Below are 27,609 nucleotides of genomic sequence, written 5' to 3' on the forward strand. Positions count from 1 at the left end.
CTTCCCTTCTTCACTCAGCTCTCTAGACATGCTGCTTAGTACCAGCCTCACACCCAAAATGCACAAATGCAACCTGGTACATATCTCAGGGTCAACTCTCCCAACACGAAATACAAGTTTGTCAGTAATTATACGCTGAACTACAACAGCACAAACAACAGGCGGCATCAGAGAAATAATTATAATTTTATCTTCATTCATTTGGCTTAAACCAAGAACTCACATCATCGCACCTTAGAAAGTTAATTCACTGTTTTCCCACTCAAACTCAAGCATCAGCCAGTCTGTGTATCTAGAGCCCATTTTGCACATGTTTACATACGTATTGTCAAGACTGTTCATTCAGAAACCTTAAGGCATTATTAGATTAAAAAGAAATACCCAAATAATTGGATTGACGAGGACCTGTTGACAAACAGTTTTTTAAGTGTGATTTGCCAGAAAACTGTCCCACGTTACCTGAAATCACCTACATCAAAATAATGTTGTGTCATTCTGACACAGAAAAAATGTTCAGCATACTTTATGCTCACAGACGTGAGTGTTGGCATCTTTTTCATGTTAAACCCATTCACACATCAAAAATAGGTCAATTACAAGGCTGTCAAACACTGCATACTGGAGATATTTAAGGTTCAAAAAATGGTCCTTTCATCATTTGCAGTACATTCATCAAGTAATGGAGGAAAATAAATCTTCCTGTTAGCTGAGCTCGGACTAATGTTTATCAAACTCTGGTTTTTAATCTTTCACAATCATTTTGTAATTGATATACATAATTAACTGTGAATCACTCGCAACATTACATCAAACTGTTGCTAAAAACACATGGGAGTCTAAGCTTTAGGAACATACTGTACTGAGGATGAAACATGAGGAAAAATATGTAAGAATGTGTCAATACTCATACACAATGCACTAATACGCTAATACACAAATACTTGTGAGGAATGCTGAATAAACAGGAGCCTGTCGCAGGAAATGTAGAGAACAAGTGGTGAACAGGAACAGAGCAGGTGACGATCAACTGGACTGAAATTTGTCCTCTCAGAAGATATGCTTTTAATTATGAAATGCCCCCTTTGTTGTTCCCCAGAAGAGAGGTATCCAGACAAGAGGCTGACAGCATGTTTTCTGTTGTAGGCCGTGCAGACTGGTGGAACATCCAGAACAAATGAGTCAATAGTCTCCTGACCACAGAGGCTAAACACGGACTTCTTGGCCACACAAATTAAACAGGCTGGTTCTGCTGTGAAACCACAGTTGTGAGTGTTCACATTTTTGTGCAAATAAAGTGAACTGTGCAAAGAGAAATCCAGACGAGAAGACTGTGATCTATGGCAGCTTGAAGAAATCAGGAAAGTGGCATAGGTGGTATATTTCTCTATACACAAGTGGGAAAGGTTCCATGTTATCACAAATCTAGCAATATGTGAATTATGAATCTGTGTAATCTGAAGAAAGCAGTAGTGAATCTATATTGTCATATAGAGGGGAAAAAAAGCCTGAGCAAACATTTTGTTTGAACAAATAAAGGTAAAATATTGAAGCAAGATCAGAAAAGTTTCTGATATGAAACACAAATACGCAGCACATCAAATATTGTCACTGCACCACAAAGGCTCTCAGGTGACTCATGATTCACCGATGTTTCAGATTAGGTGCTGTAATTTTCCTTCTGGGCTGAAGAGTGATGTTATTTCCAAGCACAAGGCCAAGCGCTGCCTACAACTGTGGCTTCCCGTAAAGTCCTACATTCCACCCTCAAAAGTCTTCAAGTCTGAGCAAAATAATTACTCTTTCATTTCTATATGTGTTTGTGTATGACTTTGTTTGTATGTTTATTGTTATTGTTTACTTATGTGTCTTTATATAGGCATGTGTAGGCTATGTAGGGAGAAGCCCCCCCAGCCTTGGCAGGACCCTTTGATGAGTAATAACGTTGTCAGAGTGCCTTTGAAAGAGCTGTGTCATGTGCATTGAAACAAGAAGCAAATACATTTGCCTTCAAAATAAAAGCACAGCGATTGTTACTTTAGGCCCTAAAGTAACAATCGCTAAACCCTAAAGTTTAGGGGGTAAGAACATGGGCCAAATCCTAGACATCTGAGACATTACCATCAACTAAATAAATAAACTGACTATATGGTCACTTTTTATGCAGACACCATATCAGCCAAGTAAGTCATCCGTTACATCTGAAACGCCTGATCACATTTCTTGAATATTGTGTTATTCTCACATTTTACTTCGACACCATTGGACGGTACTAACAGTTAATGTTACTATTATTCTCTCAACTAATTGATTTGTTGTTTGGTCTATGAGAAATGCACATTACAGTTTCTACAGAGCCTTCACAGTATTGTCCAAAACCCAAGTTATGTTTTAACAATTTAAAACGGTATAAAATTATGCACCTTTGATTGATAAATGACTTAAACCAAAATTTTTTCCAAGTTAATCGACTAACTTATTGACTAAAAGATTAACTGACTTCAAATATGAGCTGTAGGCTACTAATTAATGCTCTTTGATGGCATTGTCAAAGATTTTATTATCTGTTATCTTCATCACGTTTGGTGTTTTTGCTTCTTGAATAACTTTAGTAAAAGGTCGCCGATTCATTATCTGTCGACTGACTAATTGATTACAATATAATATTATAATTAATTAATAATCGATTATAATTTCAGCTGCATACAGTTTTCCCAGTGAGGGGATTTATTTTGGCGGAGGGAGACCGGAAGTCTCATGTGGTAAACACGTCTAACTCGACAGTGGTTGGTGGTTATTAAAGCTGCGGACTGGAGTCTGGCAAAAAATAAACAGCAGCGACGGCAGCAGCAGAAAACCCTGGAGAGATGCGCAACACCACGACGCCAAGAGTGTCCCACAGCCGGATGAGGGTGACGGAGGTGGAGGAGTTCCTGAGAGACCCTCCGGCAGGTCTCTCCGTGCAGGCTCTCGGCTCCGGTTACCGAGTCCTCAGCGACCCGGAGAAGAGCCTGGTGCTCATCGATGACTTCCACTCCTGCAGAGGGAAAATAGTTTTCGAGAACTCGCTGGGAAGGTGAGGAGGGGGTGGGGAGAGAAAAAGACTTGGACGCAGCTGAGTACATACATACATGCATTTCCACGCACAAACAAAACTCACATGAAACTGTTTCATTTGTTTCCCACGACAGGAAAGTTAAAATGCAGAATTTGTGGGAGTACACCAGCATGAGGAAGAGCCTGCTGTCCAAGAGGATCTATCTGCTCATGTCTGCCTGCCAAAAAAACTTTTCAACGACCAACAGAAAGGCAGCCACGGATTTCAGAGGTAACTCCAGCTGTCTATCTCTGCATGGATTAAAAAATAAATGGTCCTTGAAGGCATCACTAGTCTATTTTTTTCATTTTTGAAACCACTATGTAGGTCATGCAGTTCGGTGGTATGAGTGACTCATGGTGGCTTTTCAGACTTGAAATGCTTGCAGTGGGTGGGGTGGAGAATTTACAGTGGTAGATGACAACATGTTTTTCTGCAAACTCTCCCCTTTTCAGTCCCTTGGCCTGTTTTTCATCATGAGTTATCTGCAATCCTGTTTCAGTGCTGAAGCAGTACGTGGTGTCCATCGACGGCAATGATCCTCTGATCAAGTGGCAGATGGAGAGAGGCCTGGACTGGACCATCTCTTCTGTCGCTGGGGAAAGCTACAGGGTGGATGTAAGCACTTTTGTGTCACTTTCATGCTGTTCAAAAGAGTTGCTGTATTCTGCTGATAATTTGCTGATGTTGAAAATGACATTTCCTTATGCCAGATTGACTTGACCGAAGCACTGGACAGCTGGGCAGCAAAAAACATCCACATTAAAACGGACAAACTAATGAAGGTCCAACCTGTCTGGAGAGATGCATCCTTCACCCTCAAATACTACTCGGATGCCCTCTTTGATTTCCCACACTGGTTCGGCTTCAGCAAAAGAAACTTTAAGGTAATTGTCTCATGTTTTTCCTATTGCACATTAATATTAATCTACACATCTGCATTTGGCAGCGTGCACATGCTTCTCTAACCCATCCTTCTCTCCTTGTATCTCTTACCATTAAAGTTGAGACTGACCTGAGCCAGCAGTGGATGAAGAGGTCGGAGAAGTCGAGTTTTATCTCCTCAGTTTTTGGTGGAGGCTTGGTCTGCTTCTGCAGGAAAAGGTTCAACTGATGAGCGGGTTGAATAGCAACCTGCCAGGTGAAGGACCAGCCTGCCTGTTGGGACTGCAGTAACTCGTTTCTGACTGCTGTTGGGTCCAAATATTCCTTCTGTTCAGAGGATGTAAACTACTGCCAGGGACTGATGAGGAAATTCTTTAATGGCATGAAGATTTTTTTTGGCAAATTATGTCTAACTTGAATTTTAAACATATTTTTTTAAAAACCAACCATGCAATTACCTCGTGATTTACAACTGTTGTTTTATATGAAGTGTTAAAGGGGTTAAATCTGTGCTACTGCGATGTAAAATGTTTGCAGACTTTTGTACCAATGAGTCAGCGTTTGTTTATAAGCTGTTTTAATTTTTACCAAACTCCAATACAATAAATGCTCTTTTACAAACAAACAAAAAAAGAAGACTGTGTTTTAATTCATCAGTTCACATCAGATAAAAGATAAATGTGGGCAAGTGTTGTTGCCTTTAGGTGACACACGCTGGATTAAGGGATGAGGAGAAGAGCAGATGCAGCACCGGTGATGGTTTGTACATATTCTTTGTAGTTGCTGCCGTAGTAGCGCAGCAGCAGGTGGTTAAAGATACCCACAATGCACATCAGGAACAGGAAGAAGATGATGCGTTTCCCAAACAGGTAGCCTGGGGTGCTACAAAGAGATCAAAGAATGAGTTTTACCATGTCTCTTAACACACACACAGCATAGATCATTTGTGTTCATTTACCATTGAGAGGTGTGGCCCAAGTATCCAACAAAGTACTTCTGCCTCACGAGAAGGTAGATGATCCCGGCGAAGGCAGCAGGAGCTTCAAACAGATGACAGAAGAGAAAAAAAAATGAAACCGGAAATTATTTATATGGGAAATTCCTCCTTTAGACACTAAAGAAACTTGTTATGGGTTTAATGTTAAATGTTTTATAATGTGGTTTATTTGCTATTTTGATGTTCTAAGAATCTAGTGACGCTCTCAGGCGTTGGTCAGTATGTTTACCTGTGCAACTAGAAAAGTCTCATGTTAAAGTGATCAAGTGTTAATTTGGCTTAAAGGGCTGCTGCTGATAAACTCCAGTGAGTGAAGGGTTAACATCCCTGAAGAAAATGTGATATTTATATCAATATGAATATGTCTATGTTTTATGTATATGTGAAGTTATTTTTGCAGGGAAATACACGAGTTAAATGGACCGTATTTTCTGTCAGTTGAAACATCCTGAATATTTATGGTTAATTATGTGCAAGAATCTAATTATGCTTCATGTGCAGATAAATAGAAATATAGTGCGAATTTGAATAAGAACTTGTTTTGTACCGAGTGCACCCAATCTGATAACAACAAACTCTTGCCTCATCAGTTCTCCTCTGAAACAGTGCATTTGTATGTGGTTGCCGTCTGTGCCATCTGGGAGCTGCAACAGCTACAGTTTGGTAAAGGCCTTTTCCTGTTTAAGCAACTACCATTTGCACAAAGGTAGGTCTGTGCAGAAATGGTGGAGAAATGGTTTTCCGTGTTTAGGCAAAACTAACCTCAACCCCTTTAAAAACCTTTGGGATGAACTGGGATGCAAACTGTGAGGCAGGCCTGATGGCCCTACACCAATATCTGAAATCTCTAATGCTCTTGTGGCTTAAATGAGACAAACTCCTTGAGGCCAGATCCCAAAATCTTTGTCTGAGGAGTAGAGGCTGTTATAACAACACATTAATATGGTTTTGGAATGACGTGTGTAACAATCACATAAGGTCTCCACTGACTTTTGGCCATATAGTGTAGACGTTACTGATTTGACTTAAGGTATAGGTCTAAATTTGCAAAATAATCTATTTATAAAACCTATTTGTACAGAACAAAGCCACTCTTGTATGTCTACCTGACCTTCCGCAGTTGCATTGACTTAAGGTGGGTGTGGGTTTTATTTACAATATAAAAGTGTGACTGTTTCCTTTATGGTAGCTGATTAATGATTACCTTGACTGAGACACACACCGGCACACCACATCACTGCCAGGAAAGTGGGATAAGCATCCATGCAGTTACGGCTGAAAGAAACACAAACAAGACCTGTTATTAGCACGTTTCCAAGAAGTCACCTGCAAATGAGAACCTATGGAGCAATCACCAATCTGTTACTGACAGCAGCGGACGATACCAAGAGCCCTTTCTACAAATGTTGAGAAATGTTTTGAAATTGCAAAGCAGAAGTGGCTTTGAAAAAAAAAAAACTAAAAAATGATCCTTTGGCTTTCTGAGTGTTAAAGGAGCAAAGCTGAAGTGGAAAGCCAGGAAAAAGTGAGGCCTCTCTCCGAGTCGGCACGAACTGGCTGGTGCAATAAATTGCAATAATCAGTACAGTATGTTGCACAGAACCATGACCCTCAAACCTTTTCCAATCTCACACATCAGGAGAGTTATCCAAGATACACCACACTTTACAAGCTGATTTAATGAATCTGGTAAGTTTTAAACCGTCACCAAAAGTTTGCATCACATTTGGCTTTTTTTTTTTTTTGAAATCCTAACATCAAGACCGGATGTGGCTCAGATATTTCCTTTTAAAAACAGGTAGTACATTGTTGCTGATGAACTAATAGAGCCCCAAAGGCCAAGACTTAGCTGTTATATCAGGTACAACTATTAGATTTGAATTTCTGATTAATTTGTTCACTATTTTTTCTGATGGACAGATTCATTGTGCGTCTTTACTGATGGCAGAAAAAAATGGACAAATGTCTGTTTCAGTCTCTGAAAGCCAGAGATGATGTATCTGACCAACAGTCAGAAAGAGAAACACAGCAAATCCTAGAGATTAATTTTCTCCCCATCAACTGATCAAATAATGGATTAATCAGCACTAATTATCTGTGACACTTGTTCATGAGGAATCTCAGTAGTTAATAATAAGTAGATCTGCTCTTGGCAAACGCTTATGTGACAAAGCCAAGGCACTATTTTGAAATGTCCACAGCCCGCAGACCGCCAACGTACGAGCAGTTTTCACTCATTTAACTTGCTCTGATGACGATGACTCACCTTACTGAAAAGCTGGGGGACTAATTGTTTTTCCAGCTTTCCCAGCAAACATTCAAATGAGTTCTATTCCAGCCCCCCCCCCCCCCCCACCCCGTCTGGGAGTGCACAGGCAAATGAGGCCTGCCTCTCGATGGAAGTAACAATGGGGGAATGTAAAACCGAATGGAAAGTTTGTAGTAGGAAATAGAATAACACAATGTCGCTCAGTGTGTCACTGTGTTCGAATAGATGAACAGAGGAGGCGAGTATGGAAGAAAGAGCACTCACTTGGCACAAGACACTCGCTCAAAAGAAGACATGTGGGACCTTTGATTCTTGCATTCCCTCTCTACCTTCTGGGCAAAGAATGCTTCAAACAGAGACAAAGAAAAAGCAAAAAAATGAACTGAATGTCATCATTTCTAACATCTTTAATTACTGAAAGTTTAAAAAAAAAAAAAATCGACATTGGATTCTTGCTTGTTCTTACTGTTCTGAAGGACGCTGAGCAGGGTGACGATGACCAGGAGGTAGATGTTTTTCACCACTTCGTCAGAGTCCATGATCAACGCGGGAGCTGCGGGAGCAGGTGGATGCTGAGGCTGAGGGAGGCAGAGTGTGAATGCATAGCTATGGTCCGTCGCAGAGCATAAACCTGATCTATGGCGTCATAGTCCCTATCTCACCTCCATCTCTCGTAAACACTCATTTGTGGCTTCCCCTTTATGTAAATGATCCTCTGGCTTAAAACAGAGGGGTGCAAGCAGGCTGCCCGCTACTTCCTCTCTGTGTGTTTGTGTGAGACTCATCAGACCGCAGAGGCAAAGGCTCAGGCACAGGCCTCTAAAGAAATGTACATCGCTGTTCCTGTATATTTTTGTTTTCATCAGCCAGCTGTTATCATTCAATGAGGCATTAACATTATACCTCTGCTCCTCCTTCTATGACAAAGTCAAACTGTCTGCTGCAGGGGTATTTGACATGTTAGAGTCACACTATAAAAATATTCTTTTACAAGTAGAAGTCCTGCAGTCAGAAGTAGAAGCTCAAAGAAATGTGCTAATTTTATTTTATAAGTTGATCCTATAATTTATGCGTAAAATCTTTATCTTCAAACTTACCGGTAAATGTAGCTGTCAAATACACGTAGTGGAGAGTATTCACCTCTGAAATGTCATGGACTGAAAGTATAATCGTTTATAAGAAGTAATACTCAACTGAAGTGCCTAGAAACTTGTTTAGGCACAGCGCTAGTGGTAGTAAATGTACTTACTCCACCAGCAGTATGCTGTGAAACAGGCTTTGAATGCATAAGTACAGTAAACCCTAGCTATTAACAAGCTGTCTCAGTGACTGGGTTATTCTGACTTGGCCCACCTACAGTCAAACAGCACCTGCATGTGCTTTTGAATGGTAATGCACTTCCCTCTGCTTTTCTTCCCCACTGATTGTATGAATTTACTGTAATTTCTCCACAATTTAATCCAACAGATGTTGTGCACAAAGAAAGCTGCATCTTTTCCTTTTGGTAAAATGAATTCTATTAAGGCCACTACGACCCCTCCCCAAATTGTTTTGCTATAAGTGCTACATTAATAAAAAGGATTATAAATGAATCAAATTGCCCAGATGTTGTGTGTTTGAAGGAGTCTGGTCAATCACAGCAAATCCTGCTGCTCTGTGGCTTTAGTTTATTTTGTATCGTTCAAAAACCATAAATCATATGAACAATGACTCTAACTTATTACTTGATGTGATTAACTTAGACTGCGACAGCTTCAAATAATCATCAAATAATTTTGTTCAAAATTTAGAGATTTCACCTTCCTCTTATCATGGCTGACACTTAGATACTTCCAGGTCATTTCACTCACTTAGGAACCTTCCTAAGCAAAGACTTTTCAACTGCAGCCCATGTTTGAGAGAAAGTCTGAGTGTTTTGAACATAGTATTCCTACAGATGGACAGAGGGGGAGTGGATCACACTGCAGGGCGTTTTGAGGAGGTTAAATAAATGCTGTGATGCTTTTTTTCTGCTGTAGAACGACCACAGCTGTTGTTTTAAGAGCTTTTCCTCAAGTTCAAAGCAGATGAACCTGGTGGAGTTTTACATTTACTGCAGAGATTTTTCTTTATTTTGAAAGAGGCTCAGTTGGTTTGGACTTAGTCTGTGGCTCACCTGGAAAATAAACACACACACACAAAAACCGATTCAAACTATATGGTTTTGATGGTTTAATATTTGAGTACATGATCTCCAAGAAAATGCATGTTTTAATAGTAGGAACTTGTCTTGTTAAAGCTGATTGGGTGTTGAAGACACTTCACATACAGAACAGTACTTCAGTCCTGTCACCTCAGACCTGCACCTCAGAGAGGAGCCTGGCTCCTGTGAGCTCTCTGTGTGCACATGCTCCTAAACTTTGATTTATCAGTCAAATAACTGATAACACAGTGCTTGTTGAGTGACCCCAAGTGTTGCAAAATAGGGACGACATACATGTTGTTTCACCTGCATTTATTCAGATTTGTTATTCTGAGTTGACTGTGTGTGGTGTCATTGTTGTTTATTAATCAGCAACGATGTGATGATGATGATGAAGAAAACTCCGCTGATACCGTCTTGCTCGAATATAAAGAGGTTTATTACAAAGAAGTCCAGCATCAAATCAAGCACCCTGGGTTGCCTGAGAGAGGAGTCGAAGCCAATATGAATCTCCTCTGAATAACAGCTCTAACTCTCCTCCTATATAGGTTGGTTGTTTTCATGAACCTAAGACAAAACATATGGTTCATAAATAAAAAAGGGCTTCATTACATAAGATGAGGGAGTCACCCATCTCCCAATGGCACCTAGAACTTTTGACCTAGAACCTCTTAGCTAAGGCCCTTAAATCTTTTTGACCTGGGGACTCCTAGCTAAACATAACAAACCCATAAAGTCACATAATATATAGAACTTCAGATACTACGTCATCATTAGAGGTGATCAAATACACATCAACCTGATATCATTTTTACACATTTTATATTTGAAACAGATTCCAGATCCAAAGGCCCTGCTGACCGAGAAGAAGAATGCATTCAGGTCAGGGATCAAGGAGGAGCTGCAGAGGGAGCAGACTGAGCTGAGGAGAGTCGTACACACAGCTGGCTACATCTCTGCTGTGAACTGGGATCAGAAAAACTACCAGACTCCTGTCTCTTAGCATCTTATCACTTATAGCAAGACATTTGAAATTCTTTAAACCTTACGTCTGGTAATTCCCATTGAGTTGTACTGATATAAAACACAGTGTCGTACAAAGACTGATAAATAAATCCACTGCCACTGCCCCAGACAGACAAAGAGACAAGTGACAAGGAAGTGACGTCTTCACTGATGATAACCCGCCTTGATGAGAGGACTACATTTTCATTTTGACCCCTCCTGAGCGTCGTGGCATGTAAATGTAATTGAATGGACTGTTTGCTTATTGTTTTTGAATATTGTCACTGTAGAGCAGGTAAAGTCTTTGAAAATGAAATGGCAAACAGCTTTTCAGTTTTCATTTTAACATGATCATAGAACGCCCACATGAGTGTGTGAAAATCAAAATACTAATTGAATTACTGCATTTTATTTTTAATTTTTTACTTAAATAATACCTCCTGTTGGAAGTGGAGTTACGTGACTATTGGGTGGAAGAGAAGCAGCTGCACATGTGCACTGAGTTTTCTTTGATCTGTCCTGAGCTCGTTCTCTGTTTGACCTTCAGTCGAGCTGCTCCCGTCCATCATTTCACCTTTGTTCCTGAGTGTGTTGAGTGAGTGGTTTATTTCATAATATTATATTGTAGTCGTGTTTATTTTGTTTTAAGTAATACATCTAATCTCCTTAGTTTGTTTTCATATGATTATATATTTAAAGTGAGACTGTGTTGATGTAGTGGTGCCAATTTATAATTTTTTGTGGCTTTATTCAAAATAATATAATAGAATTGACCTGTATGTACACTTTCTTTAATTTGTAGAAATATAACCACCCACCTGTAACCACTCTCACCCGACTGACTGCAAGTGAAAGATTAAATACTTTCAAATGGAACCTGCCTCTGCTGCTTGTCTTATTCTTGAAGTCAAGTCTTACAACACATAAATGCGTGGGAAGTTACATTTTCAAGTTTACAGGATCATTTGATTAAAGCCCCCTCCAGGCTTCTATAACGGTCATAACATTTATAATTTTACTCTGTTATTTTTCTGCACCAGATGCTTTTAGGGTGGGTACACTATGATATAATCATGGATTGTGCTTTTAAAGGAGAACAGCTATATAACTCAAACAGCCTGACTGATGAGACTTCGCCTTTGACTTTTTTTTAAATATGACATTTGCAAGAGACTCTACATTAACAGAGAATGTTTTTCTGCTGTTAGTTCATCATTTACACTCAATAGCTCTTAATGTGGATTCAATTAAAAAGAGTGATGCAGTTCCTGCATTCCACCATTTTATTAGTCGTTTAGGACATTTATTTTCATGGAACATCCACTGATACAGAGTCGCTTGTGTAGTATAAGGAGTATCTTTGTTTGGGGATTCTCTAGATTTCTGACTTGAGGACAGAGTGATGCATGTTTCTAAATAAAGAACTCACTGTCCTTGGGCACAGGAATTACATATGTGACATTTAAACCTTTTATTTAATCAAAATTGCTTTCACATGAATGAACTGTATAGTTATGATTTGAATCTATTGCTAACTTGAACTTTATGCTCAGCTGCTGTCGGCTTTTTACCGTCTCTTTTCGCTGCAGTTTATGGATTTTTGCTGAATTTGATGAACTTTCAACTTTCCTTCTCTCACAGCTTACGTTTATGGATTTTGTTTCACTTGCAGCTGATAATTTTCTGGACTCTTGCTTCTTGTTTGCTGGTTTACTCTGTGTCCATGAGGATATGAGTACTGTTGTGTAAATGTGTTATTTAATAAAATAAAAATAGTCATTTCTCGATGTAACATGATTCTATTCTGCATCTAAGAGAAGGGTCGGCATGGGGAAATTAACAAAAGCCAGAACTGACAATGGGCCGACTCGGCCTGGTTGTGGGTTGGTGGACACTGGACACCAGTCAGACCACACTTGAGCCGAATCTCTTGGCCCATATTCGTCCAAGTCTCTGCCAGAGTAATATGAAGAAGAACAGCACAGGAAAATTAAACTGGGGAGCAAACAAACACAAACACAGCGCAAACCTCTAACAGTTGGAAGTCTGATACACAGGAAGCAGGGGCTTGCAGGGAAAAACCAGAACAGACAAAAGCTAACTGCATTTATGGAGGGCCCACATACGGGGACTGGACAGTAAACCCGCCATCACTGTGTGAGTGTAATATGGGCAAATGCAAACATTTGTATATTAAAAATTAAATATTACTGTATAAGGGAAACCATGATGGTATTTTGTATTCTAATAGTCATTACAGTAAAAGCAATAAAAACATATTTTCTATGGATCACATGTTCTTATATCGCTTCTTCGGTGGAGAGGAAGGCAACAGAACCACCTGCCCTCTGATTGAACTCTTCTCTGTGATTGGACCGTCAGTGTCCAGTCATATTCAGGTGTGAAAATAGGGTCTAAATTTTACTTGTAACTTCAGTGTCCCACACTGTTTGGGGACTTTAAAGACTGAGTTTTACTCTGTTTTCTGTTGTATCCGTACACAGATGTTCACAAAAACACTGCTGGTTGTGCTAGAAGTGGTAAATTTATTAGTACATTTTACAGTTATACTTACAGTTTATGCTATTTCAGATTTAAATGGATGATTGAATGGAGGGAAACAGGGAGAGGGGCATTTTTAAAATTGCTACACCTCCCACATTTTTGACTCCACAGACAAAAATATTTAATATCGCTGGATTCAGCAACAGATTCAACTTTATTCTTGTAGAGGCTGCTGTTGACCTCCAGGCCTATTGCATTACAGAGAGGTGTGTTATGGTGTTTAATGATTTAAATGTGGTGGACAAAATAAAAGGAACACCTGTCACTGCATCCTCGAAATGATCTCACAGTTTCATCAATACCTCTTTAACATAACATTATAACCTTTATGAATGAGGATTTATTGCTGGACTGTTACATTAAACTGATTATTATTATTAATTATTGTTAAGTGTGTTTAACAATGATGTTGCCTGTTCATTTGAAAATGTTAATAAAGATTTAAAAAAACAAAACAAAACACATTTTCCACAATGTAAGTAGTTAAGTCATGTCAGCCTAACAATACACTCTCTCTTCTATCGAGATTAAAAGTAACTGAGATTAAAACTTTTTTCCTACTCCACATAGATCATAAATCCTTTAAAGAGGTTGAAATGTAAACATTATAGGGTTTTTTTGTTGTTTTTTTTTCATTCAGAAAAACTGCAGTTCTTCCGTTTACCCGTAATTTTTGACAGGTCAGTCTTGCCAGGTCCAATAAGGCGGTGGTGTTGTCACTATGAGCGTATTTACCTGTAGGTGTCACCTTTTCACCTCAAATCATATCAACTTCATCCACGACGTTGCTTAAAACCTAAAGAGCTTCGTCATATAAGTTGTGCAGGGGCGGTGATGCCAGGTTACATCAAGAAAACCACACAACAATAAAGATACAGATCACAGTTATCAGGTATTAATATAAAATAAAACTTCACATGGCAACATGTCCCATATGGTCTAGCGGTTAGGATTCCTGGTTTTCACCCAGGCGGCCCGGGTTCGACTCCCGGTATGGGAACTCGAGCTTTTTTACCTGGCTGTGAAAAACAACTACCAGCAATTGAATATTAGTGCGACAACACTCAAGATGAAAAAATATATTACTGTAAAAAGAAATAATCATAGATTCAAGCGAAATATCTCATATGCTCAGCTGCCAACAATGCAAAAACATGTTTTAATTCATTTTTTATTTATTTTTATCATTAGCAATTTCAAATCGTCTGATATTTCAAAGCACCTTGACAGATTTTAAATATTTTGTTTGTGTCCACTTGTGTTGCCTGTGGCAGACATAGTTCCCAGTTTAACCACAAAGATTATGATTTCGCCTTTTGATAGTGTTGAATTCTGGGTCTGGCAGTTTCTCTAACTTGTTTTTATTTTTTTTTTTAACTTCAGAAGAGTCATAACTTGAGCTAAAAATGATGCTGCAGTTTCTGGTTGATAAGAACATGTGCAAAACTGTGACTCATCAATAACCATTTACAGTATGTACAGTAACTTTAAAATGAAAATATAAATATTTAACTTCTCTACAAGGGAGCTGGTTGAGGTGAGTTTTAATCTGGTACACACATTTTGTTCAAGTTGAATTTCAAAACAATCATTCTCACAATTTGAAAATATAAGATTCATCTAAAGTATTTATTAAATGACACTAAAAAAAAAAAAAAAAAGAAATATATTTCATGAGAATCTTCAAGTAATTGTCAAAAGGGCAAAACAGAGCAAACAAACAAGGAGATTGCTTTATACAATCCATATATGTACAGTATATATAAACAACAAAGTGCCAAACTTGCAGAAAACATTTAAAGATGTGGTTTACACATTTTATCCAAGGTCAAACACACAATTGCCAACATTGTTGACACACACGCAAACTTCATGAAGTTATCTAAATTAATAGCAACATAAATACACCAAGAGATGTCGCTACTTTAAACTGAAAACTACACCTCAGTGTGGGGACAAACAGACAAGTCTGACTGATGAATAGAGATGGGGATGTTATCAAATCTGAATCCAGTTTTCAAATCCCTTTTTGGGTAGTTAATTTGATGTTGTTGTATTATGGTATAATATAACTATCAAAGCTAAACCCTGGTCGTACTACGGTGGTGAATGGTTGTGAGGATTTCTCCACATTTTTTTGTCACTGCTTTGTGAAATTTATCAACCCTGTCCTGACCCCCTTTGCACCTCACTGGGAGGGGGGGAGCGTAGAAGCTAAAGTGAAAACAACACAGTGGGAACAACGTTAATTCTACTTCATCATTCAGTGAATATCAATTAAATGGAGTGCTGATGTTTTGCATGCACGGTGGGCCTTATGTTATCTGAAGACAAGACTGCTACAGGTCACAGAATCTGATGGGGCACAGAATACGGTGCTACATCAGCGGGCCGAGTACTCGTCCTTCTCATCTTCTCAAAAATGCCACAAATTCTTACTTTAACAAGTTGGTTGGTAGATATTTACAAAAAAGGACTTGTTGTTTCCCCCTTCATTCTGAACACCATCCTACAAATATTACATTTTGCAGTTTTGTAGACTTTGAAAAGCCAGTCCTCCGTGTGTGCTCTTAACAACAGCATCACAGATTTGTCCTGCATTTGTATTTGCCTTTTTGTAGATGTCTACATCTTTTTCTTTAGTGACACCTGTAGTGTCAGAGAGAGAAGCCTCACTAAAATACACAGAACGAGAATGAAGGATTCTTGAAGGAATAAGTGATTCTTTGGCTTTGGATTCTTAAATCTTTGTATTTTACCAAATTGGAACCAGATCCTAAATGAATGCTGGTATCAGAACCCATCCCTTCTGATAATGAGGTGTAGCTCGTTAAACAAGTAAAATTTTGCATAATTTTCTCACAACAGTAACTTAATGTTATCTTATCTGCAGACTACACTCGTCCCCCACATCTCAAATGAAAAATTCAAGTGCACTGAGCGCCTCGCTCTCCATCTCAGTCTGTCTCTGAGCCGCAGCCTGCGAGAGAAACTCGTCCAGGAAGTTTTCAGAATGGCTCCCGCTCGTACAGATGTTCGTCTGCGACACTGCACCGAACGCATTAACCCCGCAGTCCAACTGCTCGACTCCATCTTGTTTGCTGGTGAGCATCTCTAGGAAGTCGGTGCTGTCTGGTGATAGGTTGCTGGCTGTCGTTGCCGGTGAGATCAGGTCTGAGAGGAAGTCGTCGGAGGGGGAGCCGCCATATGTACTGGAGGTAACTGCGTAAGGAGAACTCAGGTCAGTGCTGTCCGGTCGGAGGCTGGCTCCCCCCTGATGACCCAACAGTTCGTCCAGTTTGGCGAGCTTCTTCTTCTTTGCTTTCAGTTTCTTTAGCAGCTTGTACCTGAGAGCTTGAGTGTCGCTGAGCCCCAGAGGAACCTTTGAGTGGCTGCTCTGCTTCTTGGAGGAGATCTCAGGGGGCCCCTTTGCTTTAGGCTCAGAGAATAATGCACCAGACACCACTGTGGTGTTTGTTAGTGGTTTTTGGGGGTGAGAGGTGACGGGTTGAGACGGATTTGATTTGCCATTGAGCAGTGCGGGGAATGGGAGTGGACTCTTGGCGCTGAATGCACCGTACATTTCTGCAGCTTTCATTGAGAGACCATCACTCTCCTCTGTCCTGAGCTGTGGTTTGGGGAAGAGAGCTCCAGCAATCTGCTGTCTTCTCTCAGGGTTGGGGGTAGAGCGAGCAGAAGGAGAGGGCCTTACCTGTGTGACCGGGGTAGGTGTGTGGGTGGGAGCGGGTTTCGCAGGGGACTTTTGAATATGGGTTAGTGGGTGTCTGCTGACTAGGAAGGACCAGCGAGCGCTCTGATCTAGCGTTGGTGGACTTTGCTTACTGCTGGGCAGGGGTGAGGTATCAGTAGAGAAGGGGGGGGGCGTTTGCTGTGTAGTTTCAACAGGTGGTGCCTTTTCCTGAGCAGCAGCAGCCAAAGGTTGATTACTGATTACTTCAGGGGGCTCAGAGGACACAGGCGGTGAAGTATGTGGAGCTGACGCTGCTTTTTTACCTTTCTGCCTACTAACGGTTGTGCCTGTGCCTGTGCCAGTTCCCCTCCCTCTCCCTTGTCCTCTCCTGGCAGCGGGCACATATGTTGGATCACTCGACGAGCCATCAACAGATTCAGACGAGCTTGAGGTGGTGGGAAGCTCAACATCAGGGTTGTTACCCACCTCACTGCCCATCACAGCGGAGGAGCTATCTGGTGTCGCATCGGGTATTTCATTCGGGCTGGGAACACTCAAATCCTGAGTTTGTTCGTTGTCATTTATCAGCTGCATTTCTGAATCAGGTTTTAATTCCACCAGTGTGAGTGTAACAATGTCATCATGGCTAAGGCCCTCGAAGGTGTCGAGCAGAGTTGTGGAACCTATTGATGCATCAAGGCCAGCTGTGAGGGTTGTGTCTATGATATTGCCGCCGTCCTCAGATACTGAGAGTGCACAGACAATGTCGGTGTCATTGTGAGAAGCGAGAAGAGACTGATCCGGAGAGCGAGCCGACAGTTCGTCTGCTGCTAAGTCTTTGTCACTCACACTGGGGTTCATCTTATTTTTAGGTGGGGTAGAGTCAGAAAATGTGCTGGTGGGAGAACAGACGCGAGGCTCTTCATCCTCCTCCACTTCCCAGAAGACAATGTGCATCTCCTGAGCAGGAACCGGGAGCTTCTGATGGGTCTTACAGTCCGAATGTTTCAGGTCGTCATATTCCAGCCACGATCCTGCGAAGAACAGGCACACAGTTACGACAAAATCAGCATGTGTTGCATGTATGTTTAGACTAATGTGTTATGATTAGATTCTCAGCCTGATGATGATGATGATAATGGCATCTTTTTTTTTTTCGCCAAGAAATTAATCAAGAGGCAGCAGCACATACAAACAAATGTAGATATGGCAAAACATAATGCAGATTAATCATATAGATCCAATGTAGAAATAATAATTAACTGTATTGGTGAAATCTTAGGTAAATAAAGAAAATTCTGTATAAATGAAAGCGAAACAAATCCTACATGGCTGGAGCTTTTCAAAGTTTAACACTACATAAACTGTCCAGCAGACTGTGCTGTTGGAAAACTACAATGTGGAGGAATAAAAAATATGAACCTTAATGTGTCTTAACTATGAGCTTTAGTGTTTGTGGTTTCACACCAAGTGTGAGTGCAACTTAGAGACTGATAAAGAAGCAAAAAAAAAAAGGTGCGTGTCATTTCACCTCAGTTATCTATGTAGGAAGTCTGTAATAAATATATAAACATCCTCTCAGAACTAAATATGGCAAAGTAACTCAAACATATTTAGAATTGCTCTGTTGCATCCAAACCAAACCTCCACTGCAACCTCATTAACTGACCCACATCTTAGCCAAGTCATTGGTCAAAAGATATTGTTTACATATGGTGAAAAAAATGCAATAAACCCACAACAGAATCTGCCTCAAAATACGCACCATCAGAATTACAAAGCCAGGTGACAAAGTGCTTCAGCTGGCGGTCGTACTGTATCACAGTGGTGACCGAGTAGCGCTTCCCTTTGAAGCTGAAGGTGTAGAGTCTGACGTCGTTGTCAGGAAGGCCCTCGACGAAGTGTAGCACAAACACTGGAGGCGCGCTAAACAAAACACATGGCAGACGTCTGGTTAAATGGATGAACAAGTGAAGTTTCTCTAAATAATGTAAAACAGTTTCAACAGAGCTACAAAACCTTCTGCGTATAAAATGTGTTATTACAAGAATATATGTTTTATTATAAGATAGCTGCAGTTGATATTCAGTTGTGAACATTGATATTTAATGATAAATCTGTAATATTTCAGAGAAGTACAATTCATTAATAGTTAGTCATTTCGTTCACCCTGGTAGTCAGTTACTTACATAGTTAATTAGTGAATGAGTAGCATAACTATGGAGGCACAGTTTCTTTATCGTGTCCTGTGGAGAAGTTTTTTTGTAATCCTGCTAACCTGAGGTTTTATGTTGGACTTGGAAATGAACGGTTGGACTGATTCTGGTGTAGCTAATCTGGAGACAATGGCTGGACATACGTGAGCTTTTTTACTGCTACATAGTCATTAATTATTCAATGGCTAATATGTATGTTAAAATTCACACCCTTTGTTGACATAGTAATCAATAACGGCATGTAATCAACATGTGCTTCAACAGCTACACTAACATCATCTCCTAAGGCCCTGTGCACACCTGGTATCAACATCCGTCTCAGGTGATCCAATCACAAGTGGCCAGCTCTAAGTACAGGTGTGAACACAGCATTTCAGATCCGATCACTCAGACCACATTAGGAGGTGGTCCGAGCCACATGTGGCCACATTCTTTTAGCAGTGTGAACACAAATGCGTCCTGGGCCACACTGAAGGACCCCCTCCTCTACCAACGTCCTCTGCCACAGTCTAATGAGTCTCAACACAGTTTCACAACAAACCAAAAATATTTTACTATTGCAAATGGATAAAACCTCATTTCACTGTAGAGCTACATGCAGCACATTCATTTGCTCAACCCCCCCCCGTACTGCTCTCTCTTTACTCGCACTCTCTCACTCACACACACAAGCGCATTGCCAATGGATGAGTCTGTCTTTCTAAAAACTGTGCATACCTGTTTATTTGCATATAAAGTTGGAAAGTGAGATACCATCACATGTGGAGATACATTTCAAAGCCAGGTGTGAACAGACGTATTTAGAGAGCCAACCACTGAACAGGGCCTAGGATTACTGCAAGTGTTAATCTTTGTTACTTTTTAATTCATTCATTTTAAAAAATTGAGAGAAAATTTGACTATTTGTGGCATGTGCACGAGTCTGACCACCCTACTAAGTCAGTTTTTAGTGACCCCACCCACACCCTTTGGCAGATATCATATTTTACAAACACTTTCTGCAGCCTGCTAAGACTCTTTCTATTGTTCTATTGTTATTGTTGTTCTATTGTTAGGAGGTTTCACCCACTCTTCCTGCAGATCACTTCAAGTTCTCAGATATTTTTAGGCTGTTTCGCGCACACAAAACAAAATCTACCCATAGATTTTCAGTCACGCTCAGGTCAGGGGACTGCGAGTGCTTAAGCTTGTTTTTCTTGAAGAAGTCTATGGTGGATTTTAAGGTTTGCTTTGGTTCACTGTCTGGCTGTAGAAGCCAGTTTCACTTTCTCAACTGAATGGATGATATTTGCATCCAGAGTTTGCTGATATTTAGCGGAAGCCGATCTTCCACACTCTCTATCTGTGCAGTGTTTCGTGTGCCATTGGCTGCCACATAGCCCCAAAGCAGAACATTTCCAGCCCCATGCTCAACAGTTGGCAAAGGAGCAGTTACCATGCACTGACTTGGTAGGGTGGCTAAACTTTTGCACATCACAATTACTGTTATTTTTCTACTTTTTACATTCATTAAAAGGAAAAATAAGAGTACATTAACATTTTAAGAGAGACTTATTTTTAAAGTCTGTTTGCTTCTTTTCGCTTCAAATAAGCAAATACATGTGTCATTTGCCCAGGAGTGCCCAAAGGTTTGCATAAAACATTCACAGCGCTAAAACACATTGGTCTTCATTTTTAAATTGTACAGTTTGGTATATGCACAAGTAAATACAATGCTCTGACATGAAGTAAATGCATCTTACTCAATATTCAAATTGTGACTTATAAAACCTTTTGTAATAATGCAACATTTTTAAAACTACAAAGGTAGACACATTAAAAGCTTAGTTCTCACCTCTCCAGCATCATAGTCCTCCTCTGGTTCTTTTTGCAGCATACGTTGCACGGGGCCGAATGGACTGCATGAAGAGGGCGCCAATCAGGCACAATATTTGTGAAGGTGGGAAGAGTTTTCGTAATCCTGAAAAGTACAGCATCAACTACATTTAGGATTTATACAGTTTTGACCATTTCCCAAAGGAATAATAATTTTAAAAAAAAAATAATATGTAGATTAATTCTATTTTCCTTCCTACCTTTCTTTGGAAACAGCTTTGCATTCACTGCACTTGAACTCCCAGTGAAAGGTCGACTGAAAGAGAGGCTCCACCCAAGAGTCCATCCTGAGCAGAAGTGGCATGGCAAATACAGGTGTTTCCCTCTGGCCTGAAAAGCACATGCAGCAGTTAGAGCATGGTCACTGGTACGAGTGCTGACAGCTGCTGTTCTAGATAATTTTAAAGAATCTAAATCTCTGGAGGAGATATGGGTTCGTTTTTAGAGATCACATGTGTCTGCACACCTGAAAGTGAAAAAACGATGTCTCTTGGGGTTTATTTAAAACAGCATCTGCATTACTTGCTGCATTCACATCCCCACCCAACCGCACTTTCATATAATATAAAGATTTGGCTGAAACAAGCTGAGCAAACCCAAGGTTTGCAGGTCGAGACATGTCGCTTTTTGGTATCATCAGATGAGAATGGTTACTTTGAAAGATTAAGTTTAACTCTTGCTTAACGGGGGTTGATGACTCAGTAAAGCTTTGTGATATGTCAAGGTAGGAAAGCAGTGAAGGTAATTGAGTTTTTTAGCTGTTCGACGTTTTTACATGGAGCCTTTCACATTGTGTATAAGTGATGTGATTACATTTTACAGAGGCAACTTGCCAAAACAAGACAGACTACTCCTTAATATATGTTTGTTTTTGTCACTGTAATCTCTTTGGCAAAAAAAAGTGGCATTAGGGTATATGAAATCTAATATTCATGAGGAGAAGGCTTGAGGGGCCTTGGGAACATTGTGCTGTTCAGTTTGAAAAGCATTCGCTCAGACATCTCTCCCTTGCTTACAGTAGCTTGGCACAATTTGCATGTTGCTGCTGATCTAACTCTGGTTTCTTATCAGTGCTGGTGACTCCAGAAACACAGTCCAAATAAATATTTTTGTTTCTTTATATTTATTAACTTCTTCATATCCTGAAACTTTTCTCCAGCTGTCTGGGACAATCTGTTCTCACCTCAAAGGAAAAGTACATATTCATGAAACTGACTGAAAATATGAACTTCAGGGAAACGTTGTCTGATTTCAATATTACTCTTTTTGTTGTTTAATCAGTGTACTCTAAAGTAGGAAGAACTAGCAACTGTGAAATTATGGCTCTTATACTTTGCACACTCTCCATACTAAACTGAGAGAAAGAAGGGCAAGAGAACAACAATTAAGTAGTGCACAACAACTTTAACCAAATTTCTTTTCTTGCCTTTCTTGTCACGTTTCATACAAATGTATCTTGAACAGAACAAGTGCGCGGTGCAAATAAACCTCAGGTATGACACATATCAACTCAGGATGCATTAATATCATCTCCTGATACCTAAAATCAGATATGATCACAGCACTTCCTGGCTGACACTAACCTGATCAGGTAATAACAGTGAAAACATGCATGGTCCCTGCAGGTTTATGAGATATTCATGAATGTGAAAACCTATAACTAAGAAGTCTTCAACTGCCTTGGTGCAGTGAGTCAGTGGAAACAGACTAACTAAGAGCATCCAAAATCTTTTATTTCTCATACTGAATTGAATATCAGTTTAGTGGCTGCTTTATATGTCTTCAGTGATCTTACCCAGTTTGCAATGCAGCTTGGGCTGCAGTAGTTTGAAGGCTGACATCCTGAGACTCTGTAGGTCTGCTTTGGCCTTTTGCAGCACATGGTTTGGCACCATCACAATGCCATCTAGACAGAAACAACTTCAGGTGAGTGAACTACACTTCAAAACATTGCAATTTATTATAAAAAATGAAGAGGACATTCACCTGTAAATGAACTTAAAGTAATTTTTAGAGAGTAGGATCGGCACATGGTCATTGGTACTATATTTACAGTCAGATGGAGGAATGATATTTCTGCTATTTCGTGCAAACATATCGCATTTAAAGGGTCAGTTCACGCAGATTACAAAAAAAAACCAAAAACAAAAAAACAACAACTACCAAAACAAAAAATAATGTATTTTCAATTAACCTTGTGGCATCGTGCAGAATTTCAGTTTTATGTGACCAGGTCTTGATGTATTCAACCCTTAAACATCTGCCAACATCCCAAGACAATAGAATTAAGTCATGTTGATGTTGTGTTTTTCAATATTTCAATGTTTTTAACAGCACAAACAAAACTCTATTCACCTCCTTTATATATAGGTGGCAGAGGATTTTCCATTGATGGTATCTTAAAACCATGGCAACTCAAAACAAAACGGACTGCAAAGCCAGATACCACTAGAGGTGCCGAGTGAGAAAATATCGGTGACTCAGTCCTTTAAGTAAAATTAGTTTATGTTTAGTGTATTTTTACAAACAAGAACCATATATGCAAAGAAGACATGAATCACCAACTTTCTGTTTATTGTACATGCAAGAGAACAAAATAAAAATACCACTAAAAAAAATGCTGTGTGTGCTGGAGATTATCTTTAAACTTACCTCTGCCAGTATGTTGATGGACTTGAATGGCAGCGCAAATGTCTTCATATCTTCTCATCAGCTGCCAGACAGATGACTGCTGAGGCTCATCTCTAGGTTTACACCTTCTTAAGCTCTTACAGTTTACCAAAGCCGCAAGCAGTGAGTCCAGCCAACACAGGTTATCGCTGTTCCTCCAGAGGAGCTGATTCGGAACAGATACAAGCTCCTCTGACTCCATTAAAGAAGAGGTTGAGGACAAATCCTCTGTTTTTGACTCAATGTCTGCTATGTCCTTACACGTGGTGACGTCTGCAGTCTGTGATTTCTGTTCTGTCCGTGCTGTCTGTTCATTGAGCTGACACGATGGAGTGATGATTTTAGTTGAAACAATTTTCTCGTTGGTGATGCCACACTGACTGGAGGACAGACTGCACCGTCTGTTCAGCACCTCAGGCTGACTCTTCACCTGCCTGGAGTCATCCTCAGCTTCTGATATCCCTAGAGCACGGCTGTGAGGAGACAGCGCAAGCTCATCCCGCTCAGCAGTCAACAAGGCTTCTGATGAGCTCTGCAGGTGTCCAGCTGAGGCTGCGCATGTAGGAGGAGCAAAACCTTCTGTACCTGCAGCACTGTCCAGAACTACATTGTCATCCTTTAGTGTTTCCGGTCCTTTTGTCTCTGCAATTGGACAATCAAAATCCCTGCGGTATCCGTTTAACTTTTCTCCATCTGTCTTGGGTGCTGCATGTTGGCCATTACTGACGGTGTTTACAGCACAGTGCTCTGCCTGGCTGATAAGCCTGTCAGTAACACTTTGCGTCCCACGGCTGCCAAGTTCGCTTGATCGCAGACATTTGGGCGAGCGTTCAAGCAACTCTTCCTTTTCAAGCGGCAGAGGGTTTTTTCTTTTGTTCCCAACCATGGGCTCCACAGGACCCAAGCTAGCCAAAACATCCTCCAAGGGCCGGCTGACCAGAGGGAAAAGGCACTACGTGGGAATAGATACGGAAAGGTTAACACAGCAGCAGTGTGTGTGTGTGTGTGTGTGTGTGTGTGTGTGTGTGTGTCAGCAGCATTGGGAGTTACCTGTGGGTTTGTGCAGAGGGTGATTGACTCCTGGAGGTTGATGCGGTAAGAGCGCAGAGCATAGGTTAAGCCCTTCGACGTGCACCAAGGACAATGCTCCAGTGAAGCAGCTCTTTCCTGTACCTTTAAAAAACATGAAATTAATTAAGTTATAATAATTAAGTCTGACCTCTACAAACCTAAGATATCAAACAGTTTAAAAGAACATGCAAGTCTGGATGAAGCATTTTTTTTGACAACTTCACTGTTGGCAACTCTTTCATCTCCCTGCAACATTCATAGTTTTATTCTTCAAACAACACTGAAATACTCATTTGTGCACAAGCATTAGTAAATTAGTAGGGTATTACTTTATTTACCTTGCAGAGGTGATGCATAGAAGTAAAGGTAAGAACTGCTTAAAGTAACTGTCAGGTAAAATGTATGTTTACTGTCTCTGGCCTCAGATTTTTTATCATCCATATCAGGGAGAAAGTGGCACATGAAATGATAACAATTATTTCTTAACATTTTCATTCAACATTTCACATATAACAATATTTGACTCTCCACAACATTCGTGGCTTCGAGCCTACCAAAATACTTTCGCCTTTTACTACACAAGATTTCCATTTGTGTTTCGTTTGCTTTTTTTTTTTTTTTTTTTTTTTTTAAATTTGGATTGGTACTGCCCAGTCACAGTATTTCTCAAATGTAATTCAGCTTTGCGCAAGTGACAAGAGTTGAGAGGAAAGCATGAGCTCTACTGACTTTTCCCAAATACCCCGCCAGTGGTGAGGCCAAAGCCTCCAAACCAGTGTCTTCACCAGTCATTGGCAAACCACTGCTGCTCTTCAGGTCAACAGCTGTCTGGTGCCATTCAAAAAATATCACCATGTCACTTCAGTCTGGCGCACTTCAGAGGGAGCTAAGGAAAAACACAGCAACACGTAGGACATGTTATTTAAAGCCTACAATGTGCTACAAACTCTATGGCAATATTGCATTTCCAGAATGTTTGCACCAATTCAACGAAGCATCTTTTTTTGTAAGGTGATCAACTCATTATATCAGCCATGTGCCATTCAAGAATATCTGGACAACTTACTCTGTCATGATTAACACTCAGATGGGAGTTTCTTTGGTAACCCTAACTGACCTAACTATGAAAACTGCACTCAAAAGTTCTTAATACATTACAAAAACAGATAAAGATTCGCGGTATATATTTCATTGTGAGACACTGGCAATTCGGAGTAACATATAATCACTGAAAAGGTCAAATGCACTTAACGCTAACCACATTTAGGAGAAAAACTATGTAATAAAATGCATAACGCCACAATCCAGATAACCTATTAACGCTATAATACTTTATTTTGGATTTAATCAAATCCGTTAACAATCCCTCATGCACTAAACTGTCAGTCCCTGCACCTAGCGGCTAGCATGCTAACACAATAGCCTACAGCCGAACGTTAATTTCAGTCTCTGTCGACCTGTATTTCCAGTTTTAGTGAATAAATATTATACATACCGAAACCGAAGTTAAATTGTAAGTGATAATACGGTGCTGGTCGGCGAAATCCATCCACGCAGAGCTGTATTTAATACTCCCCACCTGCGGAATGAGTCCATGTGCATCGTCTCGCCAGTTCGTGTCAAAAACGTTCTTCTTCCGTTTGCCGCCGGTTGTGCAGCGGTCTTTGTCTTCCCTCGTCTTGACGGACAATGGTTCCGCTGAGCCCCCGTTGGTCGCTTAAGTGAATTGCAGTCGCTTGACCTCAACTTATTGTTCATATTGGTGCCGCACGGTAGGTTTGTATGGCTCTGCTCGTAAAACCAGTGCTAATCGATGTTAAAAGCAATTATTCGCGGTATTAATTATAATTAATTGATGGTAGTAGGCCTGAGTAATTGGTGGGATTGCTGACAAAGTAATCACACCATATCTTGTTTCTCGCATTCAAAGGCATAACATGCCATCTTTTTGAAAGTGTAATAATAGGCACAGGTTATAGTCGGCCAAAAATAAAACAGGCTCAGCTACAATTCTAGTTTTAGATTTTAATTAATTTTCAACCTTATTATTACCATTTAATCATAGTAGTGGTACCTTTATTAGAAAAAGTTTTTTCTTTTAAATCATTTACTTCACTTTAATAATGGCATTGCTCATTGCAAGTTACAATGCCCCATGGTGGCTTTAAACTAAACCGGTGGCTTAAAATCAGAAACAAAAAAAAAAAAGAAAAAGAAAAAAAAGAAGAAGAAATCAGTCAAATTTTCTGTAGGCCTTCTTCTATTTTTCTATTTTGAAATACTATCTATAAATTGCTCCTTTATCCAGTCTGTGTAAATCTGACTACACCAGGCTATATTATTTATTTATTTGTTTTTGTGGAGCTACTGTATGTGGCTTTGGGATAAGTAGAGGGGTGGAGTTGGCTGGAAGGGGGTGGGATGGGGGCTACATATGTCCCTCACTCTGGTTCTATAACACAGCCCACCTCTGACACCTCCTGCTCTTGTATCCCCCCAACCCGCACAAACGCATTCACAAACATGCACACGCACACACACACACACACATTATCTCCCTCCACCCAATCCCGCCTCTTGTATGTGCCCTCCTCCCTTAAGCCCCTCCTGTATCTGCTGCTTTCCTGTCCTCTATTTTCCTCTTGATGACAAAATGAATTTGCATATTTTTCCCAGGGAGCGCTCATTAGAATGCATAAACCGGCCGCCTCCAAGCCTCATGAGCAGGCTATAGCTTTCTGCCGTGGCATCTCCTGGTGCAAAATGAGACACAGACAGGCAGCATCACAGGCAGCCATGTGGCCTGAGTCTGGCTTGTGATTGGCATTTGGAATCAGTTCACCCTTCCCATTCTTAATTCAAGGATAAGAATAAACTATGTGTCAGCCATTTTCCTTTGTTTCTTTATAAGCTGTTAAGCAGAAGCATATTAATTAGATATTCATTTCATTATTAAATCTATATAGACATAATTAACCATTTCTTAAACGCCTATGATTACAAGATTATCTTCAGAGGGTATATGACTTCATTTTGCAAATCAGAACATAATGGACATTTGCTTTATTTTACCCCCACCCACCCACCCA

General features: G+C 40.2%; 3 protein-coding genes and 1 non-coding gene across 5 annotated transcripts; 2 read left to right on the forward strand and 2 right to left on the reverse strand.

Annotated features, from left to right (window-relative positions):
- The first annotated feature begins 2,750 nt into the window (after positions 1 to 2,750).
- On the forward strand, positions 2,751 to 4,612 carry LOC139637609 (mesenteric estrogen-dependent adipogenesis protein). The gene is made up of 5 exons (XM_071506449.1): positions 2,751 to 3,073; positions 3,189 to 3,325; positions 3,597 to 3,712; positions 3,808 to 3,981; positions 4,099 to 4,612. Exons 1-5 carry the CDS (start codon positions 2,865 to 2,867, stop codon positions 4,111 to 4,113), a joined length of 651 nt encoding a protein of 216 aa, XP_071362550.1. The 5' UTR covers positions 2,751 to 2,864; the 3' UTR covers positions 4,114 to 4,612.
- Positions 4,540 to 7,942, reverse strand: alox5ap (arachidonate 5-lipoxygenase-activating protein). Its single transcript, XM_071506450.1, has 5 exons — positions 7,712 to 7,942; positions 7,510 to 7,591; positions 6,181 to 6,251; positions 4,938 to 5,019; positions 4,540 to 4,861 (listed from the first exon to the last, which is right to left on the reverse strand). The coding sequence occupies exons 1-5, from the start codon at positions 7,782 to 7,784 to the stop codon at positions 4,699 to 4,701; spliced, it is 471 nt and encodes a 156-aa protein (XP_071362551.1). The 5' UTR covers positions 7,785 to 7,942; the 3' UTR covers positions 4,540 to 4,698.
- Positions 7,943 to 13,925: 5,983 nt separating this feature from the next.
- trnae-uuc (transfer RNA glutamic acid (anticodon UUC)) lies at positions 13,926 to 13,997 on the forward strand. The gene has a single exon. It is a non-coding gene; the product is annotated as a tRNA-Glu (tRNA).
- Positions 13,998 to 14,525: 528 nt separating this feature from the next.
- Positions 14,526 to 26,174, reverse strand: uspl1 (ubiquitin specific peptidase like 1). Of its 2 annotated transcripts, none has more exons than XM_071505839.1 (9): positions 26,016 to 26,174; positions 25,250 to 25,406; positions 24,500 to 24,622; positions 23,432 to 24,401; positions 22,575 to 22,685; positions 20,980 to 21,109; positions 20,739 to 20,864; positions 18,454 to 18,614; positions 14,526 to 17,722 (listed from the first exon to the last, which is right to left on the reverse strand). In XM_071505839.1, exons 2-9 carry the CDS (start codon positions 25,373 to 25,375, stop codon positions 15,912 to 15,914), a joined length of 3,558 nt encoding a protein of 1,185 aa, XP_071361940.1. In that variant the 5' UTR covers positions 25,376 to 25,406; positions 26,016 to 26,174; the 3' UTR covers positions 14,526 to 15,911. The 2 variants fall into 2 exon arrangements, with proteins under 2 accessions (XP_071361940.1, XP_071361941.1); XM_071505840.1 differs by having other exon boundaries at positions 25,306 to 25,406; positions 26,016 to 26,150.
- Between the last annotated feature and the right edge of the window lie 1,435 nt (positions 26,175 to 27,609).

The sequence above is a fragment of the Trachinotus anak genome, unplaced genomic scaffold (assembly GCF_046630095.1).
Source record: "Trachinotus anak isolate AG129_WGS33_773 ecotype Australia unplaced genomic scaffold, CSIRO_AGI_Tana_v1 ptg000020l, whole genome shotgun sequence".
Taxonomy (NCBI): domain Eukaryota; kingdom Metazoa; phylum Chordata; class Actinopteri; order Carangiformes; family Carangidae; genus Trachinotus; species Trachinotus anak.